The sequence below is a fragment of the Nematolebias whitei genome, chromosome 3, assembly GCF_014905685.2.
Source record: "Nematolebias whitei isolate Nwh7 chromosome 3, NemWhi1, whole genome shotgun sequence".
Taxonomy (NCBI): domain Eukaryota; kingdom Metazoa; phylum Chordata; class Actinopteri; order Cyprinodontiformes; family Rivulidae; genus Nematolebias; species Nematolebias whitei.
In genome coordinates this window covers 36,036,587-36,055,070 of record NC_056500.1, presented here as the reverse complement: position 1 = coordinate 36,055,070, position 18,484 = coordinate 36,036,587, and the positions used below count along the sequence as shown (strand labels likewise).

At 39.4% G+C, this 18,484-nt stretch overlaps 1 protein-coding gene across 5 annotated transcripts in view; it reads right to left on the bottom strand.

The window, feature by feature from the left end:
- Positions 1-1,771: 1,771 nt before the first annotated feature.
- tacr3a (tachykinin receptor 3a) overlaps positions 1,772-18,484 on the bottom strand; it is a 71,853-nt gene continuing 55,140 nt past the window's right edge. For all 5 annotated transcript variants that reach the window (XM_037674929.1, XM_037674928.1, XM_037674927.1 and 2 more), the window contains 2 exons: positions 3,017-3,213; positions 1,772-2,248 (listed from right to left, as the gene is read on the bottom strand). In XM_037674929.1, the coding sequence (XP_037530857.1) occupies positions 1,924-2,248; positions 3,017-3,213 (522 nt within the window). In that variant the 3' untranslated portion in view covers positions 1,772-1,923. The remainder of the gene's footprint in view (positions 2,249-3,016; positions 3,214-18,484) is intronic.

Genomic DNA, 18,484 nt, shown 5'->3' with positions numbered 1-18,484 from the left:
TAATAATAATAATAATAATAATAATAATAATAATAATAATAATAATAATAATAATAATAATAATAATAATAAAGCTTTGTACAGCGAAGGATGTCAACAAAGTGCTGTTTTTGGGGCGGCTGTGGTTGAGTGGTTAGAGCAGTTGTCCTCTGATGGGAGAGCTGGGGGTTCGATTCCACCAGCAGTCACGTGTTGAAGTGTCCCTGGGCAAGACACTGAACCCCTCATAGCCTCTGATGTGTGTTCCATCGGTGTATGAATGTTCTAATGCAGTTGTTCTCAAACTGGGGTCCCCGGATCCCCGGGGGTCCGCGAGCCAATGCTTGGGGGTCCGCAAAAAAGAAAAGAAAAGAAAAAAAAAAAAAGATATTTAACAACCCGTTAAAATACACCCAAATATAGGAAATCACATCTACTTTATTCAAAATTTTCTGAGGAAGGATCCCCCAGACCCCCCCCACCCCCCCTCACTGGCCCGCCCGCTATTTGTGTGACGGCATCAGTCGGTTTACAAATGAAACCCCGTTACTTGGTATGACTACTGCTGTTGTGATTCTGTTCAGTTTCATGTGAAGAGTTTACTGTAATAATTTGAAGAAGTGGCGATACATTTATTATGCTCATTATGTGGCTAGGTAAAGTTTTAAAATGTTTTTTAATGTTGTTAGTTTTATCAAAAGTGTAATGTTTGGAAGATGAAATTAAAAATGTTGTTAATTGTGTCTCGAATTAAAAATACTCCATAAGTATTTATGTTACACAAATATTTAAACTGCATTAAAGAGACGAACTGAAGAAAATTATTTAATAAACATGAGGGTTATGAGGGGCCCTTGAACCCCAAAAGTTTGAGAACCCCTCTTTGTACAGATCTAGTAGAGCGCTGTATGAACGGGTCAATGAGGGCACAGATTGTGTTGTTAAGTGCTTTGAGTATCTTGATAAGATAGAACGGTGCTATATAAATACAGTCCATTTACCATTTTTGCCTGTGAGGTGATTGTGTCAGTTCTGGGGAGGAATTAGAAAAAAAAAGTGTAATATGAACAGACGTTTGCTGACCGAGCAAGAAATAATGAAATGTTTAGTGGTTGCTAAGTTTAAGAGCTGAGACAGAGAAAAGAAATGTAAATAAAATAAAATAAAATCACCTTATTTAAAATAAGACCTGTTGTTTGGAGCCCTAAACTTTGTACAGTACACACAAATAAATACAGTATATCAAATGTATTTTGTGTCCAGTGTGGTACAATTCTCCTCTCGATTCAGCTACAATGTAACAAACATCTCTGAACCAACATCGAGTAAAAACAAAACAAATGACTGATCTACTTTTGGCTTTATGAAAAAAAAACCTGCACTTTAATGTGGAACTTTTTTGTGTTCCTTCAATGAAAACGTAAAAGGTCGACTGGTTGGTTAGTGTTCTTTCACAGAGATTCTGCTGCAGCCCGTTTTATTGACGAGCCGTAAATAAATCCTGGATTTTGCCGTTGGCTTGTTGCCAGCCTGCGCCACATATTCCATATAAGAGTTACATCACTGAAAACCTTGTTTGGAGCCGCACACGAGGCCAGATAGAGTTCAGTCAGCAGCGATTCCATTGATGACTCTTGTTCATGGCCACGGGGCAAACAGATGCAGGGTCCGTCCTCTGCACCACAGATCACCATTATTTTTGTAGAGTCTGGATTGTTTTATGGCCATAATCATAATTATGTGTTTTTTGATTAACCTTCTCGTTAATGTGTCTCACCACAACAGAATCCCCAAAATAATGAAATCTCACATGGAAATGGACAAATATGATAAATCAGAGCTGCAGGTTTGGTAAAAAATAAAAGAAGGGAAATAATTTGAATGTGAGTCGGAGTAACTTCTTATTGTGTGTACTGTTCGTGCTTTGGTCAAGTTCATAAAACTCTAAGAGAATTCCTCAACCTCAGCCTTTGGTGCCACTCCGTTTTGTGTTTTTGCTCCGCCGTCGTTGGAGTCGGTGACCTCCGTGTGGCGGGAGGTGACGTAGCTTCTCTTCCTGGACGACAAGGAGTGCTTTCTCCCTCCAGCACTGCCGTTGCCCTCAGCGGGGTCGTAGACTACAACCATAGTGGTATCCATCCGCGTCAGCGTGTACATGCTGCTCTGGCGTGTCGGGTGCAGCCGCGTGGAGCGCAACTCCAGCTCGTCGTAGGTGGACACCTTGATGAAGGGGCACCAGCGGAACGCACGCTTGAAGCCAGCTCGAAATCTGGCGCCGCAGCAAGAGAATGAGAGAAAATAACAATCACACATGAGAGAGACACATTAGAAACATCCATTCACCCAGTTGATCCTGTGCAGGGTCACATCCACATTTACAACCAGTCGCACTCACACCGAGGGTTAATTTAAACTTTAGGACCCCCAGTTGGGCTGACGTTCAGGTTTTTGGACAGCGGGAAGGAAACTGAAGCACCTGCGTCTGAGAGAACATACAAACCCTGTGTTATTGAACTAACACTGTTTTGATTTGTTCCTAATCTGAGGCACCTTGAAAGGTTTTATGTGAAAAGGTGCACCCCCTTATTTTGTGCAATTCTGTGTAAAATAAAAAATAAAATAAAATGCTGCAAAGAAGTTACTGTCAATTAGTGATCCGCACCTACATGTCAATTTGGGATCATCTCCTGCAATATGCAGATATTTTAAACTGCAGCAGAAAGAAAATAAATGAAAGTGGTAAAAATTCTGTATCTTAATGCAATGCCACAGATAGACATGTAGATCTCATGGGCTCTGATTATGGGAGACTTTATTCCATCCCAGAGTCCAGGTGATTTCTCACCCACTAGAAGTTTCAGGTCACAGCCAGTCGTTCTTTGTCTTTACGGATGCTCAGAGTTACTTTGGGAACAAAGAGGGGTCTACGTGATAAGAGTCAAGTGTTCATGACATCGTGTTGATCAGGCGCACCATGTAGAGTACACAAGTTTGGTACGACTGGTTGTAAAGATGGACAGACCTTGATGGTACCCACCTGCTGTTGAGGCAGCAGTAGATGATGGGGTTGTACATGGTGGAGCTCATGGCCAGCCACAGCACTGACAGGTAAACCTGCTGGATGTACTTCCACTTCACCAGACGCTTGTTGAAACCCGTCACAATGAAGTAGACGTGGTACGGCAGCCAGCAGAGGGCAAAGGTCACCACCACAATGATCATCATCTTCACCACCTGCAACACAGACAATACAACATGTAAGACAGAGAAGCATTGAAAATGATGTAAAACTCAGTTTGTTTCCAGTGATTCATCTTGAAGCATTTGCGGCGTAAATAGCAAGTCCCATTCACGGTGGAGAACACAATCCTGCTCTGCTGAATGGACCAAAGCAACAGCCAAACTACTCCCGCTTTAGGATCCCAGTTCAATAACCCATAACGAAAACTTGATGGACAATCGATGACCCTTTGTAAATCATGACAAAAGCAACAATCTAATTTACATCAAAACGAGCTCTGAGCTGGACAGCAGCACCTTTTCTTCCACAAAGTACAGTTTGTAAACCTTTCTAAACAATAAGAACATACGGTACTTTCTAACCGCATGCACATCTCCGATGGGTTCTTTCCTGCAAAGGATCTGTATATCATTGCTTTAAACAATGCTCTAAGTCTCCATCTTCTGTAATGAATGAGCCTCTGGATCTTCTGTCTGCAGAGAGACAAGCAGAGGAACGACCAGAGACAAAACAGACTTCAGCGAGTCCCTCCTGAAATCTAAACAGCAGCTTTGGCACACCGCGTTTGACCTAGTGTTTTAAAAAGGTTTACAGCTGGACATAAATCAGGCTGACAGCTGCACTGCGTGGCTGCTAAACAACAGTAAAGCTGCATTTATCTTGCGGACATTAAGAAGAGGTTTTTGATGGACTCTCGAGGGTTTAAACTCAGGTGATGTGGGAAGTCAAACAGAGAAACTAATGAAGTTGAGTCTTCAGGTGGTTTTTTACCTCCAAAGCACTGAAGAGTTGGGCTCTTGAACACTCCGACAGAGTGTTACTTTTATTTAGCCATGAAGTTGAAGGAGAAACGGCTGGATTTGGAGTTTATCGTACAGCTCATCGGTCAGAGTTTCTGTCGGGGGCAATAGTTCTGTTGGTAAGGCTCAACTGATCTGAACAAGGCTTAAAATTATGTTGAATCATGTGGAAAAAGGTACACAGATGTCCCCCGTCACATAGGGATGTGAAGACATTTCAAGATGAGTGTTTTCTAAACCTAAATGTTTTTGGTTTAAGATAATGTATATTTAAATGGGGGGAACTTACACTGCTGTGAAGAACAGAGGGAGATTCAAAACCAACAAAGCCCATGCTCAATAATCCAGAGGGAGGTTATTTTTCTTTTCTTGTTGAAAGTTTACTTTCACTGGGACCAAAAAACGGAACTTTTACAACGATTCATCATAAAACTAATGGTACATTAAAAACTGTGGACAGCTTTACATTTAACAAACATTTACAGTACAGCAAGCAACAGAAGCATCTAGCTGCACCACTTCCTGCGTTTATATTAATAAAAGAGCGATGCGTAATTCATTCAACGCTTATTTATACAGGTTAATCCCATTGAGCCTCGGGGACTCACTTACAAGAGAGACCTGTAATGTTTAATAAAAGGTGGTGACAATTGTTTTAAGCAACAGCATTTAACTAAAATGCAAAATCTATACAGATCTATTCAAAAAAATTCAATACAAAAACAACTGGACTTTATTCGTAACAGAAGACGTTTCGCTTCTCATCCGAGGAGCTTTATGTATCTTACCTCAGCTTTATAAGTCGAACCCCACACCCCCTGTTCTTTAAACTGAGAAAGCTCCTCGGATGAGAAGTGAAACGTCTTCTGTTACAAATAAAGTCCAGCTGTTTTTGTCTTGAACTGTTCTGAGTTTACCATGTCCTGATGAATGAGAATCTTCACCAGCGTACAGATCTATAATCTGTAAATTACTGTATCCGTATGATTCTGCCTGTCTTACATGTGTATTAGTATTAGTAATAGATTGGCTTTTAAAAATAGACTGAGGTGGAAAATATTAAACATTATTTGTTATTTAAAATCAGTAGTAATTACCAATTAAATGATTAAACAATCCATCAATAAAGTAATCAAAATAAAAATAGTAACTAGTGGCATCTCGTAACTTTGATTTAATCGTAAAAACAGCATAGATAAAAACAAATACAAAAACAAAATATTTCACCTCCTGTATAATTCATTCATCCTCTTCTGCTCACACAGACTCATGTTCGTGCTGCTGTTTGGCGCATTGTTTTGTAATATTAGTGCTTGGTGTATTATTAGTTTAGCATATTTTAGTTCATGTCTTGGATCTTACTACTGTTTTCCTTTACAATTTGTATTTTTGTTGGATGTAACTGGGACCTGTACATAATTCTGTTCCACCTCATGTACCACATGTGATGTGACTGACAAGAAAGAACCTTGAATAATTTGGTTAAAGCTTTAATAAGCTTTTTTTATTCTTTTTTTAAATTTTGTATTATTGACTCAGTCGTTTTTTAAAAGAGAACACATTTAAAGCTTTAGAGTTTCTTTTGAAACCTTTTCCAAAAATCATAATTTACGAGCCTCCAGTGGGACGTAAATTCTGAGGATTCCAAGAACGGCTAGAGAGAAAAATCAAAACCCTCATTCAGCTTCAAAAGGTCTTTGTGAATAAGCGTCAGACTAGGAGGACGAGGCAGCTCTTTGGGAGCCAGATCTGCTGCATGACATTGATTGTTTAAACAACCGACAGGTTTTAAGACAAAAACATTTTCTACGTCACTTCCATGATGACAAAAAATCTCATGCAAGGTGCAAAATATGATGTTCTTTCTCTAAAACATTGAAAACAGAGGAATGAGCCACTGGATCAACAGACAAAAGTGGTTTATATCAACTGATTTAAATCAAAATCATGATTCTATTGTAAAGATGTAATTAGACGTCTTTATATGACATGCGTGCATTCACGATGGATTAAACGTGTTAACGAGCGGTACAACGATGGCCCCTTCACTGAAACTTGGGATTTGAACAGTGAATGCTTATAGTCTTAGACCTGAATGTTTTTCTGGACTGGAACTGAACAGAGAATGAAGTAAACCTTAATGTTTTTATTGTGAGATATTCACGTGGGTAGAAGTTACATTGTGGAGAACAGAGGGAGGTTTTATTTCTCTTTTGCTTGTTTGAGAAGACCCAAAGTGACAGATCCTGAAGAATGGAGGGAGCAGTTTTATCCACCTCCAGGTGCAGAGGTGGAGCCAGGGGGTGGCCAATGGTGGCTTCGGCCACCATTGATTAATTTTTGGACACCCCAATAATTTGAGAAAACTATAAATTTAAGCAATATAAAAATTAGAAAAAATCGTTTCATCAAATGATCCATGTGGCCAAAATTCAAGATGGCCATCTTGGATTTTGGCTTGGCAATCCAATTTTCCAAAGAAACATTTATTTTGCTTAAATGCAACCATAAATCAACAGGTAGTCAGCACGTCACTTATTGTTCAAGTTTTTGCCCTCACGTGCACATATAAATGAACGGACGTATGGAGGGTTTTTCCAATTCCCCATTTTCACTCCACGACGTGGGACAATAAAGTTCAAGAAGAGAGACACGCTTTCTAAGAGCCCTTAAGTTTTGTTTACATCATCCATCTCTTGACGGCCAGAAGAGCTCAGACTATCCATCTGAGTCAAAGTGTGTGAGAAAGAAACAGTCTGTATGCATCTGTCGCCCCACTGTTTCCAACAATGTATAAATATATATCTTTGTGTACATTTACTGTACACATCGTCCAGTGTGTTGGTGTTCTGAACATGCAGCGAGTTATCAATGACCACTTCAAGAAACTGGAAACAAACAAAGAAAAAAAAAAGAAAGATTTTTAAAATGCAGTCAGTGCCAACTGAAATGCTGCACATTCACAAAGGCAGCTGGAAAATGGAATAAAACATAAAGAGTCCAGTATTCAATCTTGATCTTTGGAGGAGGCTGTGCCTTTTATCTGCGTGTTGGACAAGCCGGGCTTTTTGTGTTTGTTTTGTTTGAGACGTTCCTGTTCTGGCTGCTCCTGGACACCCGACAGTGTCCCGTGTCTGTGTCCTCCACTTGTTGATTCAGCCAAACAACGTGCTGCTCCAGATCCACGTTGGTGGTTTATCGTCTGATGCTGGCAAAGTCTGTTTTACTCAGACGACCAAAGTCAGAGGCAGAGACTGAGACGATTGATCAAGGTGGGAACCAGCATCATTTAAAAATGTTGGTGAAGAAAAAATAAAACACTCCCTCCAGGTTTAGGATAAATTCCAGATCCAATAGTCAATCATGTGTGTGAATGAGTCAATATTGAAAATATCTTACAAAGTTTAAGAAGTTTAGAGAAAGACATGGCTGTTCATTTTCACATTTTTCAGCACATCCATTTAAAATGACTAAAAACAATTGAGCTAACATCCGGGTTAATTCAGCAAATACCTTCTGCCAAAACTCGTTTTTAAAATATGCTGAGAGATATTGTTAAGACGGGCAGCACGGTGGCGCATCTGGTATAGCTGCTGCCTCTCTCTAAATCAATCAACCTTTATTTAGACAGGTAAATCCCATTGAGCCTCGAGGACTCATTTACAAGAGAGACCTGATTTCAACAAAGAAAGATGACAACAATGGACAACAGCAACAACAATAAACAATTATAAAAAGTCATACTGCAGGTTTTTTTTTTGTTTTTTTTTAACAAATAGGATGGCTAAAAAGAAAAGGTAACAAAACAAAAAAACAAAAAACAGCTAGATTCTAAGGCAAATGTAGAAAACTAAAAACAGGAACATGTCTGCATTGGTCCCTGCCAGGAGTCCAACAGATTCTTAAAGCCACTTAGAGAGGTCAAGGTCGAGAGCTTCAGATCTTTTTGTAAGATATTCCAGGAAACAGGAGCGGAATAGGAGAAGGCCCTTTTGCCTAGTTCAGTTCTCATTGAGGGAACACTGCAGGTAATAATGTCCTGAGAGCGCACACTGTAGCTGCACTCACGCAGAGACATGTAGGAGGAGATGTATGAAGGCAGCAGACCAAGAAGTGATTTAAAGATGAAAATGTACCAGTGAGAGAGTCTGCGTGAAGTTAATGATGTCCAGTTAACCAGTGAATACAGGGTGCAGTGGTGGGTACGATAATCACAGCCAGTTATGAATCTTAGTGCACCATGATAGACAGCATCCAACATCTGCAGGGTTCTTGTAGGAGCGTTCATGTAAATAATGTCACCATAATCAATTGAGGGAAGGAAAGTCACAGATACAAGGCGTTTCCTAGCATTCAGGGTTAGACAGGATCTGTTTCTGAAAAAGAAACCCAGTTTAACTTTCAGTTTCTTTACCAAGTTTTCCACATGGAGCTTAAAAGAGGGATGTGAGTCGACCAAGATACCCAAATATTTATAGGAATCAACAAACTCAATGGGGACACCATTTGAGGATAAAATCGGAGGAAGAACTGCTGGGACCAACTTCCTATTTGAAAACAGCATCCCTTTGGTTTTGTCGGCATTTAGGACAAGTTTGAGGTGGAACAAATCAGTCTGGATGTAGTTGAATGCAGAATTCAAAAGCTGGAAAGCCTTTGTAACAGTTTTAGCTCGACAATAAACAACTGTGTCATCAGCATAGAAATGTATGGATGCATTAGGGATGTTTTTACCTACATTATGTATGTAGATTGTAAAGAGGGTGGGTCCTAAGACTGAGCCTTGTGGTACACCATTGTTGACTGTTAAATAACTGGAGGAAGTACCATTATGTTGAACACATTGCCTCCGGTCTGAAAGATAGTTAGAGAACCAACCAATGGTGTGATCTGAGAAACCAATTTCTGAGAGTTTATGACACAAGATGTTCTGATCCACAGTGTCAAAAGTTTTAGACAGGTCTAAGAAAAGTGCAGCACAATAATCCTTAGCATCCAGTTGTAGTGAACTTGACCTGATGTCAAATCAATGACCTTAGGATCATATGGTCAGAAACTGTCATTTCATTGATCTGCATCCAGAAATACAGTTTGACCCATCCTGAGACTTTCCTTCTTGAATTAATCAAGTGGAAAAGACAATTCTCTATGATCATTACTATTTTACAAATGTTTGATAATCAAATTGTGTTAGTTCAAACAATGTTTACATGTTGAAGTGAACTACTCATTTTTATTTACTTAAACAGTAGTAATGATTTTTATTCCTCATTCAAAGAAGAAATCAGGGTAATATGCATTTCTTGATTTTTCTGTCTTCAATGAGCAAATTTGTAAGTGTGTTAAAGGTCGAGCTTCGGTCAACTAAAAAGTTTACTGAAAAGAAATGTCATGTTTAACTTTTACAGCAAGATACTGGAGAGGGGGCACCACGAAGTCTGGTTTTTCATGATATCTTTCTGTCTGTTCTTAAACAATCCTTGACTTTCCATAACACCTTACATCACAAACCACACCTCTGTTCTGGTCCATCCACGAATCAGAAAGCTCTCAAATGAACCGGAAGTAGAGCCCATTTTAAATGTGGCAACTTCCCAGTTCAACAGTAGAGTTGAGAAGAGATGGGTTACAGAGTTTCAGAGTTCAAGAGTTGAGGATGGAAGAGTTTCCAGAGTTTTGAGAGTTCTAGAAAAGTTCAGAGTTCTGAAGGAGTTCAGAGTTCTTGGAATCCAGAATGCAGAGACGATTTTGGGAATTATAACTTCTGTTTGGATAACCTCGCACGACTCTCGAGGTATTTTAGCTGTTCTCAACGGAGACGCTGAAAGTGGCTGGAAGTAGGACTTCACGCCGACCTGATCTATCTTCAGAAAGGTAAAGTCGACCTTCACCCAAAAGTGTACCGTTTGGGACAAGCTGATTTCCAAAGAGCGTGCTGTTCTGGTTAAAACAGATAAATTCCCTCACACATCTCTCTGTAAGATAAATCTCCATTTTCCATCTTTAAACTCTCCTTTCTGCTAGAAAATTAATCCAGATGTTTTCATTAATGTCTGTGGTGAAGCAACGGAAAACCATGGCCGTATGGTTTTCCTGGTTGTAAAACTGATTAATTGATGTCTGCTGTTTTAGCTGAAAAGTGAAAACAATCGCCGTATTGTTCTCACTTCCTGTAAAACTAGCCATGTTGTTATTTTCATATTTTGCCAAATTAATGTAAATGTTTGATGTTAAACTTTGATTCTGTAAATAAATGACCGCATTCATTTTGATGGGTCAAAGATAAATAACGTCTCTCGTTACATTTCTGTTAAATTCAATGCACGCATGTTACACAGTTCAGAAAAATGAAGAACCCGTTTAATGTATGAATATATCTCAGCATCTGTTCATACTACACAGTGCTTCAACAACGTCATTAAGAACCTCCAGTGAAGCAGTGGTTGTGCTGTGTTGTTTCCTGAAACCAGATTGATGTGGAGGTAAGATGTTAAATGAGTCCAGGTAATTTTTGGTTTGAGAGTTTATCAGTTTTTCTAGAACCTTGGCTAAAATACAGAGTTTAGAGCTTGGTCGATAGTTGTTCAGTGAGGTGGGGTCACCTCCCTTCAGCAAAGGAAGAACAAAGGCTGTTTTCCAAGTGTCTGGGGTGGAGTTTTGTCTTATGGAGAGATTGAAGATGTGGGTCACAGGGACTGCTGACTTGTGGAAGGAGACACATTTTCCCTTTTCTCCTCTGTTGCTAGATCCGTAGAACACGCAACTTTCGGATAATTACTTTACACATAATTTATTATTATTATTAGACATTTTTTACATACTCAAAGCTATTTAGCCAAAACTAAGTGCAGACTTTCCATCGTTTTGGTAACGGCCGGCATGTCTCCAGTGAATCACATGGTCCTGTGACTGGAGCACCCCTTGTGTTTTGTAAAACTCTATAGTCTAACCTCATAAATGATGTTCTTCACAATCTGTGAGATCCTATGAGATGTTTGGCCCTCAGAGAATGTATTGAGGATGACTCTCAGCTTCTATCACACAAAAGTTTAATCCAAATTTGTTAAAATTCTCAGAGTTACAGCTGGTGTTATGTTGGCTTATGTTAACCAGCTGCGGAGGCCTTCTTGAACAAACAGTTGACTTCAGTAGTTAATTACAATGTTTCAAAAACGATCCTGTTTAATCGGTTAGTGTTCATGTTAAAGATCTACTAAAAACAAATTTGAGCTCAATAGCTATAAACTGGGCTAAGTTTGAATCATTTTTGGGTTACCTAAAATCAGTGGTGGTCATCTTGAAGTGGTTTGATCTCAAAGTCAATCAGTTGTGATGAGTCATAATTACCTGAATACTTTTTGAGAAATGGTTACAAATTGAGTCTTTTTAAACTCTGTCCATTGTTTTATGACATATTTAGCTAATGCTACATATAAACACACACATGGGCATAAACATAATCAGTTCTTGTCTTTGACAGCAGGTGATAAAAATAATTTGATGAGAAAAATATGCACAGAACTTCAAGGTATTAAATCACAATGTCTCTTGAAAAACAGAACATTACCAAAGTTAAGGGAGAGTTTTAAACTGTTAAAATAATATTTCACTGGACAAGATAAAACACACTATAAAACCAAACATTTCTGCAGTTCTCTGAGAGTTCAGATATATTATTAAGACAAATTAAACACTGTTCTAAGTTCTGTTTTAGATAGTCACTGCAGAAATCAACAGAAAACATGCAGCTTTAACGGGCATTTCCTCTGGTTTTCACACAGCTCTTACTCGTAACTCTGAATGTTCTGGCTCAAGTAGCTCCCCAGTAGTCATCCACGGGTTTTCATGTCAACCAGGTCATCTGCCTGCTGGCCTTTTCAAAATATCAAGTGTCAGAAACAAAACAGGAAGAGCACTGTCATGTTTGAATGTTTCTGTGAACTGGAACGGCCTGCAGAGGATGTGAAACGTACTGGTACTTTTTATTTTTACAATATATAAAACCTTTTCAGCAGCCATGGCACAAGTCAGGAACAGTGCATGTTTGTAAATTCAGAACTCGTATTTTAGATTTTGGATTAGCTTGACCAGTTAAATTTTAGGACACAATATACTTTCTTGATTACTCATAGAAAACAAACTATGTCATTGTTAGTTTAACAACTGTAATAAAAGCAAATATATTTTTTCCCTTGCTCAAAAGCTTAAATTATGACCCTGACCTGTCAAATAATTTATGACTTTGTAGTCAAGGAAATTTAGCAGAAAATATGGTAGTCATTATTTCTCTAAAGCATACATTTGATTTGACAGTTGCCGAAATGTGTTTTATTGTCAATCTACTTCAGCAGATAACTGAAGCTGAATCATGAGGTTTGACAAGCTGTTAAATAGCATCTATTGAAGTCACTGAGCAGTTGGTAAACTATGTGAATTTAGTAAATTGCAACAGCTTGTCTGTAAAAAAAAGAAAAAGAATAAAAAGACATTCTGCAAATCAGGTTTAACCAACATTTCAGCAATCAGTCAGAAAACATAAAAATGTGTTACTGCAAATGTTTATACCTGTATGAAGACGTTTACTTTTAATACAAGCTTTTAAATTTAATTTGTGGTTTCTCTGCAATTCATTTATAAGGTAACACGCTGCTTTAGCTTTAACTTTTTTCAAGCAGCTGCTGCACTGATGCAAATTTGAGATTTCCAGGAATATAAAATATATATAAAGTTTGCTGAAAAAAAAAAAAAAAAAAAAAAAGAAAGAAAGAAAACAACATGGAATGCAGCTCGGGCCAACTGCACATGCATATATGAGAAGGAATTTTAATTATTCTTTGATTGTTTTCTGAGTTTGCATTTTATTTTCCAAAACCTCTCAATTCCTTGCTGACTGTCACAGTTTCTTTTTAGTAAAAAAAAAAAAAAAATTTTAATTTTTACAGCTGACTGTTGTGGCTTTCTGAGTAATGTTCTGACCTCAGCACTGACAGGAGGAGAAACATTGAAAGAAAAAAACATTTTCTATCATTTGGAATTCCACAGAAATGCCATTAGAACAACGATCAAACCTTGTTTGTTTATCGGATATAAAAAAACAACCTTAGAAGACCTCAAATCTTATCAAGATTGAGTCGTACATTTTGCAATGCAAGTAGGGATTTTATTTTTCATTTTATTATATTTATAATCCATTCATCCATCCAACCATCATCTTCTGCTTGTTCCGGAGTTGGGTTGCGGGGGCAACAGCTTGAGCAGGGAGGCCCAGACATCTCTTTCCACAGCCACCTCTTCCAGCTCTTCTGGGAGGATTCCAAGATGTTACCAGGCTAACCGAGGGACATAGTCTCACCAGCATGTCCTGGGTCTTCCATGGGGTCCCCTCCCAGTCGTATATGCCCGAAGCACCTCCCTAGGGAGGCGCCCAGGGGGCATCCTTACCAGATGCCCAAACCACTTCAACTGGCTCCTCTCGATGTGGAGGAGCAGTGGTTCTACTCAGAGTCTCTCCCAGATAACCGAACTTCTCACCGAGAAATCCTGTCCATAAAAGTTATGAACAGAATCGGTGACAATAGGCAGCCCTGGTGGAGTCCAACTCCCACCTTCAAGGGGTCCAACTTTCTACCGGTAATACGAACCAAACTCTTGCACCACTTGTATAGGGACCGACCGCTTGTATAGGGACCGACCGCTTGTATAGGGACCGACCGCTTGTATAAAGACCGACCGCTTGTATAGGGACCGACCGCTTGTATAGGGACCAAACAGCCCTTAACAACGAACCCCCAATCCAATACTCATGGAGTACCCTCCACAGTGTACCCCCGAGGAACACGGTCAAATGCCCTTTCCAAGTTCAAAAAACACATGTAGACTGGATGGGAAAACTCCCATGACCCCTCGGGGACCCTAGTGAGGGTAAAGAGCCTATCCAATGTTCCACGGTCATGACGGAATCCACACTATTCCTCTAGGATCTGAGGTTCGACCAACAATCGGACTCGCTTCTTCAGTACCCCTAAATAGACCTTACCAGGGAGGCTAAGGAAAGTGGTGCCCCTATAATCAGAGCACACCCTCCGGTCCCCTTTTTTGAAGAGGGGAACCACCACCCTAGTCTGCCATTCCAGTGGCACTGTCCCAATGTTCAAGCGATGTTTCAAAGGCATGTCAACCAAGACAGCCCCACAACATTCAGAGCCTTAAGGAAATCAGGGTGAATCTACTCCACCCCCAGAGCCCTTCTGCCACAGAGCTTTTTAACTACCTCTGTGACCTCAGCCATGGTTATGGACAGACCAACCTCGAAGTCCCCCGACTCAGTTTCCTTCATGGAAGAGTGAGATTGAGAAGGTCCAAGAAGTTTTCCTTCCACCTCCTGATGACATTGCTTGAGGTCAACAGCACCCCACCTTCACTGAACAGAGTGTAAGTAAAGAGTTGCTTTCCCCTCCTCAGCTACCAGATGGTTTGCCAGAATCTCCTCGGAGCACTCTTCATCCAAGGCCTCAATGAACTCCTCCCACATCCAAGCTTTTGCCTCAACAACAGCCAAGACTGTGGACCGCTCGGCCCTCCGGTACTCCTCAGCTTCCTCTGGAGTCCCACCAGCCAACAAGGACCGATAGGACTCCTTCAGCTTGACAGTCTTCCTAACCTGATGTGTCCACCACCGAGTTTGAGGATGGCCACTGTGAGAAGCACTGATAACCTTGCAACCACAGCTCAAGGCAGCCATTTCAACAATTAAGGCGCGGAACATGGCCCACTCAGACTCAATGTTCCCCGTCTCCCAGCGGTGTGAGTTGAAGGTCTTTCTGACGGGTTCTTCTGCCAGGCGTTCCCAGCAAAACCGCACTACATATTCGGGTCTACCAGATCTGTCGGGCATCTTTCCCTGCCATCTGATCCAACTCACTACCAAGTGGTGTTCAGTTGACGGCTCAGCTCCTCTCTTCATCCGAGTGTCCAAAACAAACGGCCGTAAATCAAATGACATGACTACAAAGTCAAGCAGTTATCTACGACCTAGGGCGTCCTAGGGCCAAGTGCACTTATGGACACCCTTATGTTTAAACATGGTGTTTGTATATTTACAATGATGTTCCATAATCAATGCTCAGATGTTTCAAATGGAATTGAGGCATTAGCCATAGCTCATCATCAGGATAAAAAAATCTAAAACTATAGACAGGATCAGAAGCTGAAAGTTGAAGCCTCAAAGGACAAGTGACCTCTAGTGGCTGTTTACAGTATTAGTTTAAAGTCCTGCCCCTCTATGTAAACAAATGGAACATTATTACAGATTGAAAATTAAAATACACCAGATATTTTTTCAGGTTTTGATTATTGTTTATTCCCAGAGTGCTTACTTTGTTGTATTTTCAAATGTGCATTTTAAAAATACAGCTGTTTTTTTAAGGCTTTAAAAAGGGTCATGTTAGATTGGGATTCACATTGTTACAGTTGAGAAAGTGTGCACAAGGGACTTTGGTCTAAAACCTCCACAGACACTTGTGCACAGACACTGGTTAATTAATATCAAAAGACTGCAGACTCTGATGCCCCACCAGTCCAAAATCCCTTTCAGGTTCACCATAAGTGGTCTTCATTTCTTAAAGAACAAATGGAAATTATTTTAGATCAGTTTACTATTGCATGTCATTTCTACATACTTATTATACTTTTCAAAAATATGAAGCATTCTGGAGTAGAGAGCAGGCAGCTGGAGAGCAGATAGGAAATGTGGGTCTTGTTCAAGAACAACACAACATATTGGCATAACACGCAACTAAATCTGCAACTTTCCGGTTCTAAAATATGGCTGTCCTACCACTGCACCACAGCCACCCCAGAAAAGGGATGACAGACAAACAGTAAAGTAAAATGTTATATGTTCTGGTGTTCCACAAGGTTCAGTACTTGGACCTCTCCTTTTTATCATTTACCTCCTTCTGCTTAGCAACATCTTACAAAAGCATTACATCCAATTCCACTGTTGCGCAGATGACACCTAGCTCCACCCTCTCACCAACCTAACTCTCTGACTGCCTGTATGATATCAGATCCTGGTTCACCAGCATTTTCCCCAAATTAAACAAAACTACTGTATTTTCCGCTTTATAAGTCACACTTTTTTTGTATAATTTACATGTCCTGCGACTTATTGACCGAAGAGACATATTTATGGATTTTTTCCCCCCATATTTATAAACCAATTTTTGGCTGAGATATGACCGTTTTCATTAATTCTGACTGAAAAAAAAAAATTAAGCAGTACCACTTTCAGCCATTTGATGGCAGCAGAGTATGAGTATTTGTATGGCATGCCGTTGTATCATGTAATAGGTAAACGTGGCTATAATGACAAATTCAAAAAATTTCAAGACAAAAACAACTGAACTTTATTTATTATACTTTATTGTATTTTTTCTTGAACTTTTTTGAATTTACCATGTTCAGGATGGCTGAGAATTTTCACCAGCTTTTAATGATACAGTCGACTTGCCATAGACCCCACCTTGGTTCTGCTTGCTGCTTGGACCGACCGTCAATCCAGCTACACCGCCCCGGCAAAATGCAGCTAATTTGACTATTAAAGTTCATTTATTAAGCAAACATTACACTGAGAAACACCTTTGCTATAATTTCGAGCAAACAAATAATTGTTTAGGTTTTTATCTTGTTAAATTTTGATTAAACGAGTAGCGTTCCTCCTTCCTTTTTTTCCTCCCTGTCTGCGCACTCCTGGGAGCACCGAGGCAGCAAAACTATTTTTGAAATGCAGCTAATTTGACCAGTAAAGTGCATTTATTTAGCAAAAGTTACACTGAGACACACATTTGCTATACTTTCGAGCAAACAAATAATTGTTTAGGTGTTTATCTTGTTAAATTCGTACAGCGACTCATCACGTGTATGCGCTTACTTCCGCGTATTGACTTTTGAAATACAGTTGATTTGACCATCAAAGTGCATTCATTAAGGAAAAAATAGACTGAGACACACATTTACTATAATTTCGAGCAAATAAATAATTGTTTTGAGGCGTTTATCTCGTTAAATTTGCACAGCGACTCGTCGCATGCACATGTTTACTTCCACGTATCGGGTTTTGAAATACAGCTGATTTGAACCTCAAAGTGCGTTTATTAAGCAAACGTTAGACTGAAACACCTATAACTTTGAACAAACAAATAATTGTTTTTAAGTGTTAATCTTGTTGAATTCTTGTTAAAGTCCTCCCGTGCACGCTCTTGTGACCACCATTTGGCAGCCCATCGATTTTTGGCACATTGGCCCACATTTCCGGGTTGTCAACGGAGACACATAACAAACGCGACGCATCAGCGGTGACGCACAATAGATGTGATGTATATGGCAAAGCAACATATTTATGGATTTTTCCACTTTTCTAGACAAATATAGACTGATTCAACTTTTGGGCCGAGCGACCTGTACAGCGAAAAATACGGTACTTCTCATTGGCACCAAATCCACCTTTGCTAAAACCAGTGACTTTTTCATTCCTCAGCCCACCCCCGCCCCCAGCTTAGGAGTTTATGTGTCATCCAAGACAATACATTATCATTTCAATCCTATATCCGTAATATCAGCGTACTTTCATCTTTGCAACATTGCCCGCCTCCGTCCATCCCTCTCAACAGTACTGTCATTCTGATTCACTCTTCGGTCACATCTCATCGAGATTACTGCAACTGTCTTGCTTTGATTCAACTAAGAATGCATCCATGAATGTCAAGTGGTCCTAAACTCTGTCGGTCACATCAGAACCCCTTCCAGAAATCATATGACCTCTCTCCTGCAGCATCTTCACAGGCTCCCAGTTAAATGTAATATTTCATACAAAATCCATATAAATGCTTTGACTACTCACTCTAAATTCGTCAAATATGTATTTATGCTTTATTATCCAAGATGATTACATTCTTATTTTGTTTGAAACTGCATTTGACATTGTATTTTTATTATATAGTGTCTTTGAGTACCATGATAAGTTAGTTGGTTTTTAAGGGGATTATTATTAAAGACTTCTCAAGTGAGCTCCCATATATTTTTTTAAATCAGAGCATTATTTATGATTCAAGTTAGCAGAACAAATTGTTTCCTGGTTTCATGAAGACACAAAAATTGTCTCAACTCAAAATACAAGCATAAAATGTGGATGAACAAAACTTCTAACTAAAATATATTCAAACAGGATGTGAAAAGATTAAAATAAAACTGTTTTCTTTTCATCTGTAATTTGATTTTATTATTAAAATTTGGTACGAAAATCACAATTTCTCCAAACAAAACATTTTTATTGAATAACACAAAGTTTGTTTTCTCAGTCATCCAGGTATATAACAACAAAAAAGATTGAATCATGTCATCTGGACTTCGTTTTTTTGTTAAAAAGAAACGTTTCGCCCCTCATCCAAGAGGCTTCGTCAGGCTT